The following is a 22,255-nucleotide window of genomic DNA, read 5'->3' on the forward strand; positions in this document are numbered from 1 at the left end:
CCCATGCACAGCCTAACCAAGAACTGCTCACTTGCTCTGGGTTCTTCCACCATCTCTCCCACTGGTCTGTGTAGTTGGCTGTGATGGACAAATAGCCAATAGTGGCATCAAACCAGACATAGAATACCTGGAGGTCAGGAGGAGGTAAACATGTTAGGGACCAATCCAAAGTCTCAAACTGAAACAAGACAATCAGCAGTCTATTCTGCTAGCCCAGGGTCTCAACACCAAAGCTGAATGATATGAATAAAAAACGGTTTTTACCTTGTCTTCAAAACCTTCTAAGGGTACAGGGGTTCCCCATTTGAGGTCTCGGGTTATGCAGCGTGGCTTGAGGCCATCCCGAAGCCAAGAGCGGGTGATAAACCGGGCATTGGGAGTCCAGTCACTGCCAGGCAATGTCCTCCCCAACCACTCCTCCAGTCGCTTCTCCAGCTGAGATAACGGAGAAAGACAAGAGGGTTGATTTAGGAAAGTCTCGTATATGGTTAGCATAAGGATAAACACAACCTTTTTGGAGCACAATTTGGCAATATATAACTTTTTTTTTTTTTTGGAGACAGAGTCTAGTTCTGTTGCCCAGACTGGAGTGCAGTGGTGCAATCACAACCACAGCTCACTGCAGCCTAAACCTCCTGGGCTCAAGCAATCCTCCTACCTCATACTCCCCAGTAGCTGGGATCACAGGTGCACACCACCATGTCAGACTAATTTTTGTAACTGTTGTATAAACAGGGTTTTGCCACATTGCCCAGGCTGGTCTTGAACTCCTGAACTCAAGCAATCTGCCCACCTCAGCCTCCAAAAGGGCTGGGACTACAGTTGTGAGCCACCATGCCCAGACTTAACTAGATTTTTTTTTTTTTTTTTTTTTTTGAGACGGAGTCTCGTTCTGATGCCCAGGCTGGAATGCAGTGGCCGGATCTCAGCTCACTGCAAGCTCCGCCTCCTGGGTTCATGCCATTCTCCTGCCTCAGCCTCCCCAGTAGCTGGGACTACAGGCGCCCGCCACCTCGCCCGGCTAGTTTTTTTGTATTTTTTTTTTTTTAGTAGAGACGGGGTTTCACCGTGTTAGCCAGGATGGTCTCGATCTCCTGACCTCGTGATCCGCCCGCCTCGGCCTCCCAAAGTGCTGGGATTACAGGCTTGAGCCACCGCGCCCGGCCTTAACTAGATTTTTAACACACAGCCAGTGGCTTGCGCCTGTAATCCCAGCTACTCTGAAGGCTGATGCAGGAGGATCACTTGAGGACGGGAGTTCATGACCATCCTGGGCAACACAGCAAAATCCTGTCCCTAAAAAAAAATTTTTTTATTTTTAAAAATATGGAACACTTCACAAGTTTGCATGTTATTCTTGTGTAGAGAACGTGCTAATCTGCTCCTTATCAGGGTCTCACTGTCACCCAGGCTGGAGTACAGTGGCACATCATGGCTCACTGCAGCCTCAACCTTCCGAGCTTAAGTGATCCTTCCACCTCAGCCTCTTGAGTAGCTGGCACGACAGGCACGTGCCACCACACCTGGTTAATTTTTGTATTTTTAGTAGAGATGGGTTTCACCAAGTTGCCCACCCTGGTCTCAAACTCCTGGGCTCAAGCAATTCTCCCGCCTCAGCCTCCCAAAGTGTTGGAAGTTGGAATTACAGGCATAAGCCACAGTGCCCAACCAATTTTTTCTTTTTTTTAATAGAGACAGGGTATTGCTTTGTTGCCCAGGCTATTCTTGAACTCCTGGCTTCCAGCGATCCTCCTGCCTCAGCCTCCCAAAAGTGCTGGAATTATAGGCATGAACCACCATGGCCAGCCAAGGAAGTGCAAAACAGAAAAAAAAAAATTTTTTTTTGTTCTTTTTTTTAGGTAGGGTATCATTCTGTTGCCCAGGCTGGTCTCAAACTCCCAGGCTCAAGCAATCCTCCAGTCTCGGCTTCCCAAAGCATTGGGATTACAGGTTTAGTAAACCAGCATGCCCAACCAAAAAAAAAATCTTTTTTTTTTTGAGATGGAGTCTCGCTCAGCTGCCCAGGCTGGAGTGCAGTGGCACGATCTCGGCTGACTGCAACCTCCCCACCCCCAAGTTCAAGCGATTCTCCTGCCTCAGCCTCCCAGGTAGCTGGGACTACAGGTGGGTACCACCAGACCCAGTTAATTTTTGTATTTTTAGTAGAGGTGAGGTTTCACCATGCTGGCCAGGATGGTCTCGATCTCTTGACCTAGTGATCCACCTGCCTTGGCCTCCCAAAGTGCTGGGATTACAAGCGTGAGTCACCACGCCCGGCCAAATTTTTTTTCAATTAGCCAGGCATGGTAGTACACGCCTGTAGTCCCAACTACTCAGAAGGCTGAAGCAAAAGGATAACTGGAGCCTGGGAGTTTGAGGGTGCAGTGGGCTATGATTATGCCACTGTACTGTACCAGCATGGATGACAGAGACCCTGTCTCTAGAAAAAAATTTTGTTTGAACATACTTGACTATATACCCTTAGTCTAGGGGAGGAATCAGGATTGTCAACAAATCCTAAACTCTTTTTTTTTTTTTGAGACAGAGTCTCGCTCTGTCACCCAGGCTGGAGTGCAGTGGCTGGACCTCAGCCCACTGCAAGCTCCGCCTCCCAGGTTTACGCCATTCTCCTGCCTCAGCCTCCCGAGTAGCTGGGACTACAGGCGCCCGCCACCTCGCCCGGCTAGATTTTTTGTATTTTTTAGTAGAGACGGGGTTTCACCGTGTTAGCCAGGATGGTCTCGATCTCCTGACCTCGTGATCCGCCTGTCTCGGCCTCCCACAGTGCTGGGATTACAGGCTTGAGCCACTGTGCCCAACCACCTAAACTCTTTTTAATAGGTTATTTTTTTGTAGACGTACCAGCAAAGCAATTCTGAAATTGTTTTAGGTGTATTGTAGGATTGAGCTAATAAGTAAATGTGCTGATGCTTATTGAGAACCAGGACACCTACAGTGGAAGAAGGTAGATAGAGACATGAAATAAATAAGAGAAAGTGACGAAGAACTCTGTGGGGATGGACTGAAATTGCAGGTGTCCATGTGAATCTAAAATAAATACCAACTGGCCGGGCACGATGGCTCACGCCTGTAATCCCAGTACTTTGGGACACCGAGGCAGGCGGATCACCTGAGGTCAGGAGTTAGAGATCAGCCTGGTCAACATGGTGAAACCCCGTCTCTACTAAAAATAAAAAAAAAAAAATTAGCTGAGTGTGGTGGCGGGTACCTGTGATCCTAGCTACTCGGGAGGCTGAGGCAGGAGAATTGCTTGAACCCTGGAGGTAGAGGTTGCAGTGAGCCAAGATCGTGCCACTGCACTCCAGCCCAGGTGACAGCGAGACCCTGTCTCAAAACAAACAAACAAACAACAACAACAAAAAAAAAACAAATACCAACTCTCTTTGCTGAAAGGTTCTAGTAGCAAAGATACCCAGTAGCAATGAGCACATCTACCACCTAGATTTCGGTATCTAATACTGTTCCCTACTAAATTAAACTCAAGGTTGGTGACACAGTTGATTTCAAGGCTGAACCAGATGAACCTAGAGTATCTCTTTATGCCACAAATTAAGGAAGGGTTTAAAAAATGATGGGAGAGCCGGGCGTGGTGGCTCAAGCCTGTAATCCCAGCACTTTGGGAGGCCGAGACGGGCGGATCACGAGGTCAGGAGATCGAGACCATCCTCGCTAACACGGTGAAACTCCGTCTCTGCTAAAAAATACAAAAAACTAGCCGGGCGACGTGGCGGGCGCCTGTAGTCCCAGCTACTCGGGAGGCTGAGGCAGAAGAATGGCGTAAACCCGGGAGGCGGAGCTTGCAGTGGGCTGAGATCCGGCCACTGCACTCCAGTCTGGGTGACAGAGCAAGACTCTATCTCAAAAAAAAAAAAAGAAAAAAAAAAAAAGAAAATAAATTTAGGACAGGAAAGTATTATAAGAAATTGAAAAAAATAGGAATCCATGAGTCTACACTGATAATAAACAGCTAACTAAATTTAAAAATAAATGGAGGGAGAAGGATAAATATAGAGGGGAGTGGTAGAGTTGGAGAATCACCATAATAAAGGTAAAAATTATCAATGAATGCTAAATTTAGAGGGAATATTTTGTTCATGAAAAGCAAAGTATTGCATTGTCTTAAAGTGTATTCCCACAAGGCTGGGTGTGGTGGTTCACGCCTGTAATCCCAACACTTTGGGAGGCCAAGGCGGGTTAATCACTTGAGGTCAGGAGTTTGAGACCAGCCTGGCCAACATGGTGAAACCCTATCTCTATTAAAAACACAAAAATTAGCCAGGCATGGTGGTATGTGCCTATAATCCCAGCTACTCGAAGGCTGAGACTGGAGAATCGCTTGAACTTGGGAGGTGGAGGTTGCAGTGAGCTGAAATCATGCCACTGCACTCCAGTCTGGCCGACAGAGCAGGACTCCATCTCAAGAAAAGAAAAAAATAAAGTGTATTCCCAGACTGCTCATAAGTTGCAATGGGGAAAATAGTAATTACACAGTGGACAAACTGAGTAACACCTGACCGAAGTTGAGATTCCCAGTGAAGGGGGATGGCCATCATGTGCCTCTGAAAAGGACACAATGTCATTTATGTAGCATTCCAACCAAGAATGCATAGCCTGAATCTAATCACGAGGAAACACCCAACAAACCCAACATGAGGACTATTATATTTTATGTATTTATTTATTTTTGAGACAGGGTCTCACTTTGTTGCCCAGACTGGAGTGAGTGGTGCAATCATGGCTCACTATAGCTTTCAGCTCCTCAGCTCAAAGCAACCCTCCTACCTTAGCCTCCCAAGTAGCTGTGGCCAGAGATGTGCACCACCATATTTGGCTCAATTTTTTTCTTCTTTTTTTTTTTTTTTTGAGACAGGGTCTCACTCTGTCGCCCAAGCTGCAGTGTAGTGTTTCAATCACGGCTCACTGCAGCCTCAAACCTTCCCAGGCTCAGGTGATCTTCCCACCTCAGCCTCCTGAGTGGCCGGGACTACAGCCACACACAACTATGCCCAGTTAACTTTTGTATTTCTTGTAGAGATGGGGTCTCACCATGTTGCCCAGGCTGGTCTCAAAGTCCTAGGCTCAAGTCATCCACCTACCTAGACTTTGCAAAGTGTTGGGATTAACATGTGAGCCACTGCGCCCAGGCCAGGATAATTGTTTCATGTTTGTAGAGTCAGGGTCTTGCCAAGTTGCTCAGGCTGGTTTCAAACCCCTGGGCTCAAGCAATCCTCCTGCCTCAGCCTCCCAAAGTAATGGAATTACAGGTGTGAGTCACTGCATGTGGCATTTAATTTTTTTTTCTATTTTTTGAGATGGAGTCTTGCTCTGTCACCCAGGTTAGAGTGCAGCAGCACGATCTCGGCTCACTGCCAGTTCCACCTCCCGGGTTCACGCCATTCTCCTGCCTCAACCTCCCAAGTAGCTGGGACTACAGGCGCCTGCCACCATGCCCGGCTAATTTTTTGTATTTTTAGTAAAGACGGAGTTTCACCATGTTAGCCAGGATGGTCTCGATCTTCTGACCTCGTGATCCACCAGACTCGGCCTCCCAAAGTGCTGGGATTACAGGCGTGAGCCACCGCATCCGGCCTCGTGAGCCTCTGCGTCCGACCTAATATATATATTTTTTTTTTTTTTTTTTTTTTTTGAGACGGAGTCTCGCTCTGCCGCCCAGGCTGGAGTGCAGTGGCCGGGTCTCAGCTCACTGCAAGCTCCGCCTCCTGGGTTTACGCCATTCTCCTGCCTCAGCCTCCCAAGCAGCTGGGACTACAGGCGCCCGCCATGTCGCCCGGCTAGTTTTTTGTATTTTTTAGTAGAGACGGGGTTTCACCATGTTAGCCAGGATGGTCTCGATCTCCTGACCTCGTGATCCGCCCGTCTCGGCCTCCCAAAGTGCTGGGATTACAGGCTTGAGCCACCGCGCCCGGCCCGACCTAATATTTTTATACTTTAGAGATAGGGTCTCACTCTGTTGCCCAGGCTGGAGTGTAGTGTCACAATCACAGCTCCCTGTAACATCAAACTCCTGGGCTCAAATGATCCTCCCACCTCAGCCTCTTACATAGCTGAGACTATAGGATGGCACCACCATACCTGGCTAATTTTTCATTTTTCGATTATTTTGTAGAGACAGTGTCTCACTATGTTTTCCAGGCTGGTCTCCAACTCCTGGCATCAACAGATCCTCCCACCTCAGCCTCCTACAGTGCTAGGATTACAAGCATAATGAGCCACTGTGCTGAGCCTTTTTTTTTTTTTTTTTTATTTTCTCCAAGCCCAGGGTACAGAAGGAGGAACACTGTATTTTATTTTATTTTATTTATTTATTTATTTTTTTGAGACGGAGTCTTGCTCTGTCACCCAGGCTGGAGTGCAGTGGCCAGATCTCAGCTCACTGTAAGCTCCGCCTCCCGGGTTTACGCCATTCTCCTGCCTCAGCCTCCCGAGTAGCTGGGATTACAGGCGCCGCCACCTCGCCCGGCTAGTTTTTTGTATTTTTAGTAGAGACGGGGTTTCACCGTGTTAGCCAGGATGGGGAACACTGTATTTTAAAAAGGAGGTCAGGCTGGGCATGGTGGCTCACACCTGTAATCCCAGCAGTTTGGGAGGCTGAGGTGGGCGGATCACTTGAGGTCAGGAGTTCCAGACCAGCCTGGCCAACATGGTGAAACCCCGTCTCTACTAAAAATACAAAAATTAGCCAGGCATGGTGGCAGGCACCTGTAATCCCAGCTACTTGGGAGGCTGAGGCAGAGGAATTGCTTGAACCTGGGAGGCAGAGGTTGCAGTGGCCGAGACTATGCCATTACACTCCAGCGTGGGCAACAAGAGAGACTCTCCATTTCAGAAAAAAAAAAAAGGGAGGTCAATGCTGGACGCAGTTGTTCATGCTTATAATCCCAACACATTTGCAGGCAGAGGCAGGAGAACTGCTTGAGCCCAAGAGTTTGACACCAGCCTGGGTAACGTAGTGAGAACTAATCTCTACAAAAACATTTTAAAAATTAGTCAGGTGGCCCAGTGTGGTGGCTCATGCCTGTAACCCCAGCACTCTGGGAGGCTGAGGCAGGCAGATCACCTGAAGTCAGGAGTTCGAGACCAGCCTGGTCAACATGGCAAAAACCTGTCTCTACTAAAAATACAAAAATTAGCCAGGCATGGTGGGGGGCGCCTGTAATCCCAGCTACTCTAGAGGCTGACGCAGGAGAGTCACTTGAACCCAGGAGGCAAAGGTTGCAGTGAGCCAAGTTTGCGCCACTGCACTCCAGGCCTGGGCAACAAAAGCGAAACTCTGTCTCAAAAAAAAAAAAAAATCAGTCAGGCATGGTACTTGGGAGGCTGAGGGGAGAGGACTGATTGGTCCCAGGAGATCAAGGCTGCAGTGAACTATGATCATGCCACTGTATTCCAGCTTAGGTGACAGAGTGAGAACCTATCCCTTAAAAAAAAAAAAAGAAAAAAGAGAGAGACATAAAAATACTTTTACATGCATATGACATTTCTAAATAGACACAAAGGAAAATGAGTAGTAAATACCTCTCGCAAGTGGGCCTGGGGCTCTCACTTTGTGCCTTTTAATCTGTTTCATCTCTTGACAATAATATGTACAATTATTCATGGAAATTTAAAACATTTAAGAGTAATCTGCTCTCAGTATCTGTGGCTAAGGCAGAGGGGACAGAAGAGGCCTCCTGAAAACTAGGTTAGAGAGAAAAGCTCACTTACCTTAGGCAGGTCCAGAAACAGGTGATGGGTTGACTGCACCACAGGGCATGATCGGCAGACTTTACACTGAGGCTTCTGCGAAGGAAAATTCCAGAGGACAGATCAGGCCTGCAGGCCAGGGGAGCGGTCCAGGCAAGGGGAGGAGCAGAGAGGGATGAGCTCCTCAATCTGCCATCTAGTTTAGCTTCATGCTCACACCCCAAACTATGTGGCCTGCTCTAAACATGGAGACTCAAATCTTCTCAGTATAACTCCATTTGTTCCTCAGAGTTTCAGATCTCTGTCCCATCACACCAGAGTAGAAAAAGCATTCTCTGAGCACAGGCTAGGTACACAGCATTGCACTGTACTTGACTGTTTGAGGGGAGGAAGGAGTGATAAAGTGAAAACACAGCCCCTCTCTTTGAGGAAGCTACAAGTAAGGGAGAGATGACTTGTATAAGAAACAAGTGTGTTGGCCGGGCGCGGTGGCTCAAGCCTGTAATCCCAGCACTTTGGGAGGCCGAGTCGGGTGGATCACGAGGTCAGGAGATCGAGACCATCCTGGCTAACACGGTGAAACCCCGTCTCTACTAAAAAATACAAAAAACTAGCCGGGCGAGGTGGTGGGCGCCTGTAGTCCCAGCTGCTCGGGAGGCTGAGGCAGGAGAATGGCGTGAACCCGGGAGGCGGAGCTTGCAGTGAGCCGAGATCCGGCCACAGCACTCCAGCCTGGGCGACAGAGCGAGACTCCGTCTCAAAAAAAAAAAAAAAAAAAAAAAAAAGAAACAAGTGTGGGCCGGGCGTGATGGCTCACACCTGTAATTCCAGCATTTTAGGAGGCCGAGGCGTGGGAATCATGAGGTCAAGAGATTGAGACCAGCCTGGCCAACATGGTGAAACCCCATCTCTACTAAAAATACAAAAATTAGCTGGGCGTGGTGGCGTGCACCTGTAGTCCCAGCTACTCAGGACACTGAGGCAGAAGAATTGCTTGAACCTGAGAGACGGAGGTTGCAGTGAGCCAAGATCGCGCCACTGCATTCCAGCCTGGTGACAGAGCAGACTCCGTCTCAAAACAAAAGAAAAAGAAAAAGAAACAAGTGTGGCCAAGCACCATGACTCACACCTGTAATTCCAACACTTTGGGAGGCTGAGGCAGGTGGAACACCTGAGGTCAGGAGTTCAAATCCAGCCTGGCCAGCATGGTGAAACCCTGTCTCTACTAAAAATACAAAATTTAGCCAAGTTTGGTAGTGTGCGCCTGTAATCCCAGTTACTCAGGAGGCTGAGGCAGGAGGATCGCTTGAACCTGGGTGGTGGAGGTTGCACTGAGCCAAGATCGCGCCATTGCAGTCCAGCCTGGGCAACAAGAGTAAAACTCCATCTCCCAAAAAAAAAAAAAAAAAAAAAGAAACAAGTGCAAATCTTTACAGAGTAAATTTATTTGTGTGGCATAAACTGACTATATAAACATGGAAGGGTGATGGCTAATGGAGGCTGATCTGCCCGCCTCAGCCTCCCCAAGTGCTGGGATTATAGGCGTGAGTCACCGTGCCTGGCTTTTTTGTTGTTGTTTTTTTTTTTGAGACAGTCTCACTCTGTCACCCAGGCTGGAGTGCGCTGACAGTCTCAGCTCACTGAAATCTCCACCTCCCAGGTTCAAGAGATTATCCTGCCTCAGCCTCCCTAGTAGCTGGGATTACAGGCGCACACCACCACACCCAGCTAATTTTTGTATTTTTAGTAGAGGTGGGGTTTTGCCATGTTGGTCAGGCTGGTCTGAACTCCTGACCTCAGGTGATCCGCCCGCCTCAGCCTCCCAAAGTCCTGGGATTACAAGTGTGAGCCACCACACCTGGCCCCAAGTGAGTTTTGATCTGAGTTTTTGAAAGTGAGAAATTATAATTCTCTCAGGACCTCCCTCCTGAACTCCATATGCCTAATATCCAACTGTCTACCTAACTTCTCTGCCTGGATATCTAACAGGTATCTCAAGCTTAACAAACCCAAACAGTATGGCTGCATCCCACCTGAAAGCCTGTTCTCCTCACTCACGTTCACAGATGGTACTACCATCTACCCAGGCCAAAAACCTACAAGGCATCTTTTTCCTGACCATCCCAAATTCCACTGTATCCAACTCCGTAGAGTTTACCTCCAAAAATATACCTCAAGTCTATTTTTTTATTTTCCATTTCTAGTGCTACTAACCTAGTGCAAGCCACCATCATCCCATTTCTGGGTTGTAGCCTTGTAACCTCCAAATCCTTCTCCATACTTTTTTTTTTTTTTGGGAGGAGGGAGGACAGTCTTGCTCTGTCACCCAGGCTGGAATGCAGTGGCAATCTTGGCTCACTGCAACCTCTGCCTCCCAGGTTCAAGAGATTCTCCTACCTCAACCTCCCAAGTAGCTGGGATTACAGGTGTGTGCCACCATGGCCTGGATAATTTTTGCGCGTTTTTTTTTTTTTTTTTTTTTAGATAGAGTCTTACTTTGTAACCCAGGCTGGAGTGCAGTGGCGCAATCTCGGCTCACTGCAAATTCTTTCTGCCTCCCAGGTTCAAGTGATTCTCAAGCCTCAGCCTCCCAAGAAGCGGGGATTACAGGGGTCCGCCACCACACCCAGATAATTTTTGTTATTTTTTTAGTAGAGACGGGGTTTCACCATGTTGGCCAGGCTGGTCTGGAACTCCTAACCTCAAGTGATCTGCCCAACTCAGCCTCCCAAAGTGCTGGGATTACAGGCGTGAGCCACTGCACCTGGCCATTTTTGTATTTTTAGTAGAGACAGGGTTGCCATGTTACAGCCAGGCTGGTCTCGAATTCGTGGCTTCAAGTGATCCACCCGGCTTGGCCTCCCAAATTGCTGGCATTATAGGTATGAGCCACCATGCCCAGCCTCTTCAACATACTTTCTTGCTTGCTTCCCTGCCATCCATTTGAATGAGCAGCTTGTCATTCAACCAGAATAAAATCTAAATTCCCACAATGGCTTCATAGGCCCTGGTGATCTGGCCCCTGCCTGACTCCCACCTCATCTCAGTCTACCCTCCTCCTCACTCACTGTGTTACTGCTACACTGGCCTTGCCAATTGTGCCTTTTCAGCTCTTAGCTGCCTCATGGCCTTTGCATTTCCTAGTCCTTCTGCTTAGAACATCCTTAATCTCTTATTGCCTGGCTTGCTCCTAATTCTTTGGTTAGACTCTCAGTTCAAATGTTACTGCCTCTGACAGGCCTTCCCTACCTAAGTTAAATCTTCCCCCAGAAGTCACTCTCTATCACATTTTCCTGGCGGTTTATTCTATATCATTTCCTTATTTAGTGTCGGTCTCCTGACCATACTAAATAAAAGTCTGTCTTGTACATTGCTATATCACCAGCACCCAGAATTGTAACTGGCCTATTCTAAGGACTCAAAAAATGTATGTTGAATAAATGAATGAAGAAATAAATTAACAAATGGCTAGAAAAGAAGGTATTTATGGAAGAGAGAAGGATCTAAACAAATGTAGATCAGGTGGTGTGATGCAAGACCAAAGGTTGGGAAATAGAAACGCAACTTGTCTATTTCTTAGCACAGTGCTTAGCACATAGTAAGTGCTCAGGGGGTATTTTTCAAATGAACTAAATGATGAGTTGCTGAGATGGGGCAGAAAGGGCCACTGGTTAAAGGTCTAGAATGCTAAAATAAAAATCCTAAATGGGACAAGAAGGGAGTCCCTTAAGAATAAGGACTGTCTACTCCCGGGCTCCCATGGAGACCCTCCTCTCACCTTAAGCTCGACAGCATTGATGAGCTTGCCACATTTGTCACACTGGTCACCCCGAGCCTCCTCATAGCCACAGAAGGGACATACACCCTCCACGAAGCGGTCGGCCAGGAAGCGAGCACAGTGCTCACACCGCAGTTGCTCCACAGTATCTTGCAGCACAAAACCTCGTGTCAGCAACCGCTGGAAAATGTCCTGGGTAATTCTGGTGAGGCAGGCCAGAGATCAGGAAGAGATAGTCAGAAGACGTGGTGCACCCCTTCCTCCTGCCACTCCAACTAGGGACCCAAACTCAGTGACAAAGAAATCGGGCAGAAGGCTCCTCAAGGAAAAGGCCATCTATTCATCTTTTGAGAGTTTTACTGGATGAGCCCAGATCCCTCATACATATTCCCCAACTGCCCACACAGTCTCTCCCCTCAACATTTTAGAATTCCCTTTTGTTGAATACAGATTTATCTGTTTTGTATTTTTCATTAACAAAAATCTCCAATAGGATAGGACTGTCTGTTCTTTAACATATCCTAAAAATTAAATCAGTCCAAGTGCTAAACTAAACTGCATAGCACTATCAGTTGGCCGCCTGTCTACTATGCAAAGTTTTGGGGGTTTTTTTGTTTGTTTGTTTTGAGACAGAGTCTTGCTCTGTTGCCTAGGCTGGAGTGCAGTGGCGCGATCTCAGCTCACTGCAACCTCCGCCTCCCGGGTTCAAGCAATTCTCTGCCTCAGCCTCCCAGGTATCTGGGATTACAGGTGCCCACCACCAGGCCTGGCTAATTTTTGTATTCTTAGTAGAGACAGGGTTTCACCATCTTGGCCAGGCTGGTCTTGAACTCCTGACCTCGTGATCTACCTGCCTCGGCCTCCCAAAGTGCTGAGATTACAGGTGTGAGCCACCGCACCCAGCCCTTTTTTTTTTTTGAGACAGAGTCTCGCTCTGTCACCAAGGCTGGAGTGCAGTGGCACTATCTCGGCTCACTGTAAGCTCCGCCTCCCGGGTTCACACCATTCTCCTGCCTCAGCCTCTGGAGTAGCTGGGACTACAGGCGCCCGCCACCACGCCCGGTTTTTTTTTTTTTAAGTAGAGACGGAGTTTCACCATGTTAGCCAGGATGGTCTCGATCTCCTGACCTCATGATCCACCCGCCTCTGCCCCCCGAAGTGCTGGGATTACAGGCGTGAGCCACCACGTCCAGCCCCAGCCTTTTTTTTTTTTTTTTTGAGACAGAGTTCTGCTCTTGTTGCCCAGGCTGGAGTGCAATGGCATGATCTTGGCTCACCGCAACCTCCGCCTCCTGGGTTCAAGAGATTCTTCTGCCTCAGCTTCCCAAGTAGCTGGGTTGATAGGCATGAGCCACCACACCCAGATAATTTTTGCATTTTTAGTAGAGATGGGGTTTCTCCATGTTGGTCAGGCTGGTCTTGAACTCCTGACCTCAGGTGATCCGCCCGCCTCAGCCTCCCAAAGTGCTGGGATTATAGGTGTGAGCCACCGCACCCAGCTATGCAAACTTTTTATAAAGATGAGTATTAGGCAAAGGAAGAATGAGTTTATGTGTTATAAATGCATACAGGAGCGGGAAGAAGTGTCTTAGACTCCAGGAGAGCCAGACAGGAAGGGAAGCACTAGAGGGAAGACAGTTCCCATAAGCCTGCGTCTGGTCTCTTGCCTCCCTCAGCTGCTCCTTCAGTCCCTGGTCAGGCTTCTAAACACACCGTCTTCCCCCAAAAAGGCCTGGATAACTGCCCAGGGTGATATTGAGATCCTAAGTTTAGGAGTGCCCAGATAGTCACCGGGGTTATTTCTGTCTCCAAGATACTCTCACTGTTCCCAGTCCCAGCCTTCAAGCCCCATTTCTGCCTCATTAGAGGAAACTTACTTGGTCTGCTGTGGAGTGGTGGTGCGACCAAAAGTATCAAACGAAATGTTAAACCAGCGGTAGATGTCAGCATGGATGATGTGGTACTTGTCGCAGATCTCCTGGGGGGTTAGTCCCTCCTCCATAGCTTTGGTCTCTGTCGCTGTACCATACTCATCTGTCCCACACAAATAGAGGGTGTTCCACTGGCGGAGGCGAGAGTACCTGCAAGGGAATATGGTGACTGCTAGGGGGCCCCGCCTCAGTGCTCCCTTGTCCTTGGGATCTCACCAGCCCCACCCTTGAGGCATCCTATTCCCCTGGGACCCGCCCTTCCCTTAGGAGGTCTCTCCCCCAGCAGCTGGCTCCACCTGGCAAAGACATCGGCACTGAGCACGCAACCAATGATGTTCCCAAGGTGGGGGACATTGTTGACGTAAGGGAGGGCACTGGTGATGAGCACATTCCTTTCCCCAGTCACAGGCAACCTAGTAAGGAAAGAGGAAGAGAACAGTGCATGGGGGGATGTGACGGTCAAGAGGGACCCAAAGTGCACAGAACACCCAGACACAGATTTGTTCTACTGTTGTGTGTTCATGTACACTCGAAGTCTTTCTGCACATGAACCCACAGGACCACAGCTCCCCCGGGGACCCTAAGATCCCCTATAGCTGCAAATACAGGGCGCTGCCACAGTGAGGAAATCTCCTATACTGCTATGAAGGAGCCTTGTTCCAACACCAATTTCTGCCCTTTTACTATCATGACTGCTTTTCTATTACCTCATTCTCAGGCTCAAACTCTCCCTAGACTCTTTCTAATCATCATCCTCTCACCACTCCCAAGAATACTTTCCCAGCGCTGGCTTCTCTTCTTCTTTCCAGGTGCTATGTTACTATCATCTCTAGCCACTATCTGAAATCCGCAGAGCTCACCCCTCTAGATATAACCCTTAACAAGTCCTTTTGTACTGACTCTCTAACCCATGTCTGTCACTTCCTCGTGGCCTAACTCAAACCAGCAGGCACCAGTTTTGCCTTCACTGTCACCCTCTCCTCCCCACTTTTCCAGGATAATTGCTGTTCATGCCATTCAACCTGCTGTCTAAAGGCACTCAATTCAGTATTCCTTTTCAAGTTTCATCATCCTTGACATCTGAGCTGTACATATCCTGTATCGACATCCCCTCTTTAGCACTGACACTACACTAAGGCTCCTGTCATCTTTCCAACCATTCTTAGCCTACAGTCACTGGCTCCCCGATTCCCTCATATTAACCTCAACCCTTCTTCCCAGCTGCTGCTACATATCCCAATAGATGGCCCAAATACTTCCTAGAACATTTTACAGCTTATTGCCATAAAACACATCTCACTAATTTCTTGTGCATCCATCATCCTTTCTCCCCATAACCGAGTATCGTAACTTTCTCTGAAATCCAGCTTAGAAATCACCTCCTCCAAGAAAACCTTCCTTCACTGACGGCCATCTTCCCACACAGTCTTTTTTGTATCCCAAGCCCCTAACCACTTTGTACCATATTGAGTACTGCTCCTTTTGTGTTACACTGTCACTTCTCTCTCAGAATGAGTGTGCTTACTGCTGTGGCAAATATAGAGGCGAATATGCCCTAGGTTCTGCTCCCAAGAGTATTACATTCTATTATGTAACTGCTGACTGGGATCAGTGTAATGAAGAGGTGCAAAGTGCCAAAGAAGATCAAAGGAAGGCAAGCACTCTAGCCCAACACAGCTTAGTCTGCCCATAGGATCTTCAATGCCAATTATCTCCTCCTCCACTTATGACTGAGAAAGGTTATCTTTTTTTTTTTTTTTTTTTTAAGAGACAGGGTCTCCCTCTGTCACCTAGGCTGGAGGGCAGTGGCACAACACAACACAGCATACTATAATCTTGAACTCCTGGGCTCAAAATGACCCTTCCATCTCAGCCTCCCAAGTAGCTGGAACTTCAGGCATACATCACCATGCCTGGATAATTTTTAAATTTTTTTTGAAGAAATGCAGTCTATGTTGCCAGGACTGGTCTCGAACTCCTGGGCTCAAGTGATCCTCCTGCCTCAGCCTCCCAAAGTACTGGGATTTCAGGCATGAGCGATGGAAGTGCTTCCTATTCTATATGAGCTTTGGAAGTGCTTAGTATTGGCCGGACGCAGTGGCTCATGCCTGTAATCCCAGCACTTTGGGAGGCTGAGGCGGGCAGATCACAAGATCAGGAGTTCAAGACCAGCCTGGCCAACATGGTAAAACCCCATCTCTACTAAAAAAGTACAAAAATTAGCCAGGTGTGGTGGCACATGCCGGTAATCCCAGCTACTCGGGGGGCTGAGACAGAAGAATCGCTTGAACCCGGAAGGTGGAGGTTGCAGTGAGCCAAGATTATGTCGAGCCAAGATTGCGTCACTCACTCCATCCTAATGAGACTCAGTTTCGAAAAAAAAAAAGAAAGTGCTTAGTATTGCCAGGCGGGGTGGCTCATCACGCCTGTAATCCCAACACTTTGGGAGACCAAGATGGGTGGATCATGAGGTCAGTTCAAGACCAGCCTAGCCGACATAGTGAAACCCTGTCTCTACTAAAAATACAAAAAATTAGCCGGGCATGGTGGCAGGCACCTGTAATCCCAGCTACTCAGGAGGCTGAGACAGAAGAATCACTTGAACCTGGGAGGCAGAGGTTACAGTGAGCCAAGATCATGCCATTGCACCCCAGCCTGGGCAACAGCGCGAGACTCCATCTCAAAAAAAAAAAAAAAACCGTAAGTGCTTAGCATTAAACTGAATCCACAATATATGCGCAATATATACTCAAAACAAGCAAAACAGAAGGCCCGGCGCAGTGGCTCATGCCTGTAATCCCAGCACTTTGGGAGGCCAAGGCGGGCGGATCACGAGGTCAGGAGATCGAGACCATCCTGGCTAACACAGTGAAACCCTGTCTCTACTAAAAATTTTTAAAAAATTAGGTGGGCTGGTGGCGGGCGCCTGTAGTACCAGCTACTAGGGAGGCTGAGGCAGGAGAAAGGTGTGAACCCAGAAGGCAGAGCTTGCAGTGAGCCGAGACTGCACCACTGCACTCCAGCCTGGGCGACAGAGCAAGACTCCATCTCAAAAAAAAACAAGCAAAACAAGGATGGACTTTGATAAATTCATTCAAATTTTTATCAATATCTACAGAACACTTGGCCCTGTGCTAGCAAGTGAGCCCCATAAAAGAGACATCTCTACTTTCTTTTTTTTTTTTTTTGAGACGGAGTATCGCTCTGTCGCCCAGGCTGGAGTGCAGTGCAGTGGCTGGATCTCAGCTCACTGCAAGCTCCGCCTCCTGGGTTCACGCCATTCTCCTGCCTCAGCCTCCCGAGTAGCTGGGACTACAGGCGCCCGCCACCTCGCCCAGCTAGTTTTTTGTATTTTTTAGTAAAGACGGGGTTTCACCGTGTTAGCCAGGACGGTCTCGATCTCCTGACCTCGTGATCCGCCCGTCTCGGCCTCCCAGAGTGCTGGGACTACAGGCTTGAGCCACCGTGCCCGGCCAACATCTCTACTTTCAATGAGCTTACAAATTAGTGAAGAAACAGACATGTAATGTGACAATTATATCATGACAATGGGACCTCCCAGAAATTGAAGCACTTAGGACTGTCTCATACTCTATAGAGAATGAAAAGCTAGAACTCCTCTCTGCAAGAAGAGTTGTGCATCAGGCAGGTAAGATGCTGGCATTCCAGGGAGAAGGAACAGTACGCATGAAGGCACAGAGGTGAGAGACAATGGCATGATGCCAGCCCCACCTCCCTCTCAAAACTCATTTTGACCCATGTGCCCTCAACTGACCAGCCTGCCACCACTGTCCTTTTAGGAATTCCTTAAGAGGCAAACTCTCTTGCTCCTCAGGTCTTTGCATATTAGGTTTCCTCTCTCTGAAAACACCCTCTCTCCACTCTTATTCTTGCCTAACTAGCCCCCACTTATCTTGCAAGTCTCAAATTTGTTTTAAGTCTTTTTTGTGGGTGTGTGTGAAATGAAGTCGCACTCTGTTACCCAGGCGGGAGTGCAGTGGCGCCATCTTGGCTCACTGCAACCTCCGCCACCCAGGTTTAAGCAATTCTCCAGCCTCAGCCTCCTGAGTAGCAGGGATTACAGGCACAAGCCACCATGCCCAGCTGATTTTTGTGTATTTAGTAGAGACGGGGTTTCGCCATGTTAGCCAGGCTGGTCTTGAACTGCTGATTTCAGGTGATCTGCTGCCTTGGCCTCCCAAAGTGCTAGGATTACAGGCATGAGCCACCACGCCCGGCCATTTTAAGTCTTTACTCAGTATTTTAGAGAGGACTCTCAATTAGTCACTTCTGATATTTCCTCTCATATTCAACCTTTTCTTTTCCTTCATTGAACTTTTTTTTTTTTTTGAGACAGAGCCTTGCTCTGTCGCCCAGGCTGGAGTGTAGTGGCATGATCTTGGCTCACTGCAACCTCCGCCTCCCAGGTTCAAGCAATTCTCCCGCCTCACCTTCCCGAGTAGCTGGGACTACAGGTGCCCGCCACAATACCTGGCTAATTTTTGTATTTTTAGTAGAGGCAGGGTTTCACCATGTTGGCCAGGCTGGTCTTGAACTCCTGACTTCAAATGATCCAGCCACCTCAGCCTCCCAAAGTGCTAGGATTACAGGCATGAGCCACTGTGCCCAGCCTGGACTTTTCAAAACATATAATTGTACATTTGTGTGACAGTTTTTAAAATACCTGTCTATCCTACCAGACAGAAAGTCCCATGACAGCAGAAATCCTGTCTGTCTTGTTCCCCTCAGTATACCCAACTCCTGGCATGCAGGGACTGGCAAGGAGTCAACACTCAAATCTTTATTGAATGGCAACATACTCAGAACTATAAATAATTTCATTTTGATGGAAAAATCTGCATATGTATAAATATTATCTTAGTATAGCAGGAGAGGAACAAAATATGTTACTGAGCCTGTAGTCAGGGGCCTTGCAAATTACACAAAGGAACCCTCGATAGAATTCTAAAGAGGAGTGATAATAGTCTGTGCAGTTTTAAGCAGTCACTCTGGAGCAGTGTGGAGTACAGAGTGGCAGGGAAAGAGGGTAAGAGATGACAAGGTTTGCTAGTATCTGTGTAGTGACAGTCACAATACAGAGGAGAAGGGGTGGATTCAAGGACTACTTAAGAGTTAGAATCAATGACTTGGTAAGGGAATGAATAATACAGCTAGGGAGAAAGGAAGAAGTCTAGATAACACCAAGATTCCTGGCTTGGATTTTTAGGTGGAAAGTGGAGGCTGTTCAACAAAGGCAGGTGAATAAATAAAAGGGCAGTTGGCAGGGAAGATAACAGGTTTGGTTTTGGACATGTTGAATTTGAGATGCCTGTGGAGGTAAAGGAATCTAGGATGGTATGGCAAATGTGCCTGGAGTTCAGAATACAGATCTGGACTGGAAAAATAGATTTAGCTCCATCAGTGGGTAAAAAGTAGCTGAAAAACATGGGTGCAGGGCCAGCACGGTGGCTCATGTCTGTAATCCCAGCACTTTGGGAGGCTGAGGCTGGTGGATCACCTGAGGTCAGGAGTTCGAGACCAGCCTGTCTGGGCAACATGGTGAAACCTTGTCTCTACAAAAAATTAGCCAGACGTGGTGGTGCACACCTATAATCCCAGCTACTTGGGAGGCTAAGGCAGGAGACTCGTTTGAACCCGGGAGGCAGAGGTTGTAGTGAGCCGAGATCACGCCAATGCACTCCAGGCTGGGCAACAAGAGCAAAACTCCATCTCAAGAGAAAAAAGAAAAAGAAGAAAGAAAAGAAAAACATGGGTGCAGATGGGACAGATGGAGTGTCCAAAATGATAAGCTAAGAGAAAATGTAAAAAAAAAAAAAAAGAGGTATAAGAATTAAAAGGAGAGGATGAAAAACTTAAGAGAGATCAGCACACGGGACCCAGCAGGCAGGTTCTGGCTCTATCAACAATTTCCACTACAAAATCAAGCCCCACTCACATGTGCCATGTCTACTCACACTGGATTCTGCTGGGGCCGCAACAGGGGCAAACTTTCTAGGCCCTTCTCCCAGGCAGTAACAGCCATAGCAATCTCCTCCTCAGATAGGGTAGCCAGCTCCTCCTCCTATGAAGAGTAGAGAGAACCCCTTACCAGGTGAGGGGGGCCCACAGGGTAAAGAAACTTTCTGCTTGCCACTACCTGAAAAAGTTGGTGGCCATGCTCAAAGTCCATCTCCTAGCCACCTCCCACCTCAGGCCCTGTTCCAAACCTCAGGCTCATTGGTGACAGCCCTTCCCTCAGCGGGGCTGGGCTGGGGCTGCTTTTGGAGGTAAGGCCGGAGAGCCAGGACACCTTGCTGTTTCAGTACAGTCTCTGCAGCTCGCTGACATGGCTCCTGAGTACTCAGTGTCTGGAACCAGCTGTGCAGGGCACTCAGCTCCTCTGTGGGTATGGGAGAAAAGAAAATCAGCAAACATAAGGACCTGGTAGGCAGGAGCGGGCCTCTTTCCCCTTCTTTGTGAGGTTTCTCCAGTTGCTTTCCCCAGTTCCCTCAGCCATCTCCTGCTACAGTTACCCAGTCTAGCTGCACCTTGAAGGGAGTTCTCAGTATTCTACTGCCCATTCTATAACCCCCTACACCAAGCTCCTAGGGTTGGAGTGATATGCACAGTTCTCACCAGGGAGGTAGGCAGGATCTTGCAGTAATGGGTATAGGGCTCCCCACAAAACAATGTCGGCTAGAGATTCTGTCTCCTTTGTTGGGGATAGAAAAGGAAAACGTACACAAATGAGACACTCAGACACTCATTGGGAAATGGTAATATCTAACATTTACTGAGCACTTACTATGTGTCAAGGACTGTATTAAGCACTTTATATGATCTCACTTAATCCTCACAATAACTCACTGAGGTAGGTACTAATACTACCCCTATTTCACAACTGAAAAAAAAAATTGAGGATTAGACAGATTAAGTGATTTGCCAAGATTACACTACTAGTAAGTGGCAGTTTTGGGTTTGAACACTCTGAAAACAGTCTTCCCTCTTAATCCTTACACCATAAGCCTTCCCCAATCCTCATCTCAAGACCCAACTCACCCCAGCCAGGAAAGGACAGTTCTGACGACTCAAGCTGTGGTCAATGTAAGTCAGGGCTCTCCGCACTGAACCAAGAACATCTTCCCCCTTCTTGCCTTGGACCACTAAATAGTACAGGGCAGCAGACAAAGCTGGCTAAAATGCAGGGTACATGAGTCAGGATGGCCACACAGAGCAAGGGCCTGCCAGACATCCCCCATACCTTAGTCCTACCTGCAGCTCTGTCGCTTCCCATTCCAGCCACTGGTTAGTGAGGTCATCTTGCTCCCAGCCAGATAACAAAAAGAAATATCTGCCCAGAGAGACAGCAACAGATGATGGATTTAGAGGGGCCTGTTTATCTAGCCCATTTCTCATTACACAGGGAAACAATGGCTGCAAATAAAGCCACACAAAGGACAGTGAGGTCTGATTTGATTCAGCCACCTCCCTACACCAAGGCCCAATACTGACCGGCAGATTGCACTAGTGGAGAAGAGGTAGTTGCCACTATCCAGCTGCAAGACAGGGACCTTAGGCCGGGTCAGGAACGGGACCACACAGTCTGATGCAAAAATGGAAAATGGGTTAAAAAAAAAAAAAACGGAAAAGAAAAGAAATGCTTTGTCAACTTAGGATAATCTTGCATTGTTCAGTGAGTTAGAAAAGAAAGATGGGCAGTCTCAACCCAGAAGTTCCAGGAGAGGACCACTGAAAGGGGGTGGGTCCGGAATGGGCTGGAGAGGCCAGCAGGTGTTCAGCTGAAACTGCCAGCTGGAAGCAACAGATGGGGACTGCAGAGGAGTTGGTGGTATTGGGATAGTGATGCAGCCAAGAACTTAACGACTGAAAGTAACTGGGATATCTTAATAATTATCTGAAGGTCACAGTGGGAGAACAAAATTAAAAGAGCTGAGAAGACTGACAAGAGAACCTCCTAAGAGTCACCCAAACAATCGGCTGAGAATGAGAAGAGGTAAACAGAAAGAAATGTGTGTGTGTGTGTTAGGAGGGGAGAGAGAGATTTCCTAAGAACACAAAAGGGTGCCTGGGGGCTGTCATACTAGTAACTAAAGAGCAGAGGGGCGTGCCTGATAGGTGTAGGAGAAGGTTGGGAAGGGAAGAGCAGTTTACTGTGGTGAGGCGGGGTCCTGGAAGACGGAAGAGGGGAGGAGAGAGATAAGGGAAGAGTATTATATTGAGGATAATTAAAGGAAGTGAAAGATGTGACTGGGAGGGAAGAAGACGCGGAGTGATCAAGGATAACGGAAGTGGTCGATTGTAGTGTGTGGCGAGGACTGGGGGTTCGGCAAAGACAGCTGCAGAGAATCTGGGGTGTTTCGGTCCCGCCCCCCACCCCCATCCACCGCCCACCAGCACCAGCACGAGTACCTTCGGGGCCTACAGTGCTGATGAGCAGCTCTGCTCTGCCCCGGGCTCTCCCGGCCGCGGCCAGCACCGGCAAGCAACCCGGGGCGCCCTCGCTCACGAACAGTCTCATTTCGCCGTGAATCCCACGCTGATGCAACCGGAACCGGCCTTTCCCTGCTCACTTGAGCGGCCTCCGCGAGGCACGCCGGGAAATGGAGTCCCGTGTTAGGCCACTGCCCGGGCACCGCTACCGGAAGGTAGACTATTTCTCCCATCATGCAACACTAGGACATAGGAAAAGACTATCATCGAGATGAAGAAGCCGCAGATGCGCGGCTAGAGCGCGCCGTGTGTGTGTGTGTGTGTGTGTGCGTGCGTGCGTGTGTGTGTGTGTGTGTGTCTCCTTCTGTTA

General features: G+C 48.3%; 1 protein-coding gene across 4 annotated transcripts in view; it reads right to left on the reverse strand.

Moving 5' to 3' along the window:
• MARS1 (methionyl-tRNA synthetase 1) overlaps positions 1–22,255 on the reverse strand; it is a 40,272-nt gene that overhangs the window by 5,416 nt on the left and 12,601 nt on the right. For 2 of the 4 annotated variants that reach the window (XM_033221541.1, XM_033221539.1), the window contains exons 2-14: positions 21,865–22,127; positions 20,947–21,037; positions 20,707–20,785; positions 20,494–20,628; positions 20,071–20,146; positions 19,662–19,834; positions 19,410–19,516; positions 13,731–13,847; positions 13,381–13,584; positions 11,504–11,705; positions 7,747–7,821; positions 265–435; positions 32–127 (exon numbers count right to left, since the gene is read on the reverse strand). In XM_033221541.1, coding sequence (XP_033077432.1) covers positions 32–127; positions 265–435; positions 7,747–7,821; positions 11,504–11,705; positions 13,381–13,584; positions 13,731–13,847; positions 19,410–19,516; positions 19,662–19,834; positions 20,071–20,146; positions 20,494–20,628; positions 20,707–20,785; positions 20,947–21,037; positions 21,865–21,973 — 1,635 coding nt within the window. In that variant the 5' untranslated portion in view covers positions 21,974–22,127. Of the gene's footprint in view, positions 1–31; positions 128–264; positions 436–7,746; positions 7,822–11,503; positions 11,706–13,380; positions 13,585–13,730; positions 13,848–19,409; positions 19,517–19,661; positions 19,835–20,070; positions 20,147–20,493; positions 20,629–20,706; positions 20,786–20,946; positions 21,038–21,864; positions 22,194–22,255 lie in introns of those variants that run through there. The other 2 variants (XM_033221540.1, XM_033221542.1) reach the window with 2 other exon arrangements.

This window comes from Trachypithecus francoisi, unplaced genomic scaffold, assembly GCF_009764315.1.
Source record: "Trachypithecus francoisi isolate TF-2019V2 unplaced genomic scaffold, Tfra_2.0 Lachesis_group11, whole genome shotgun sequence".
NCBI lineage: Eukaryota > Metazoa > Chordata > Mammalia > Primates > Cercopithecidae > Trachypithecus > Trachypithecus francoisi.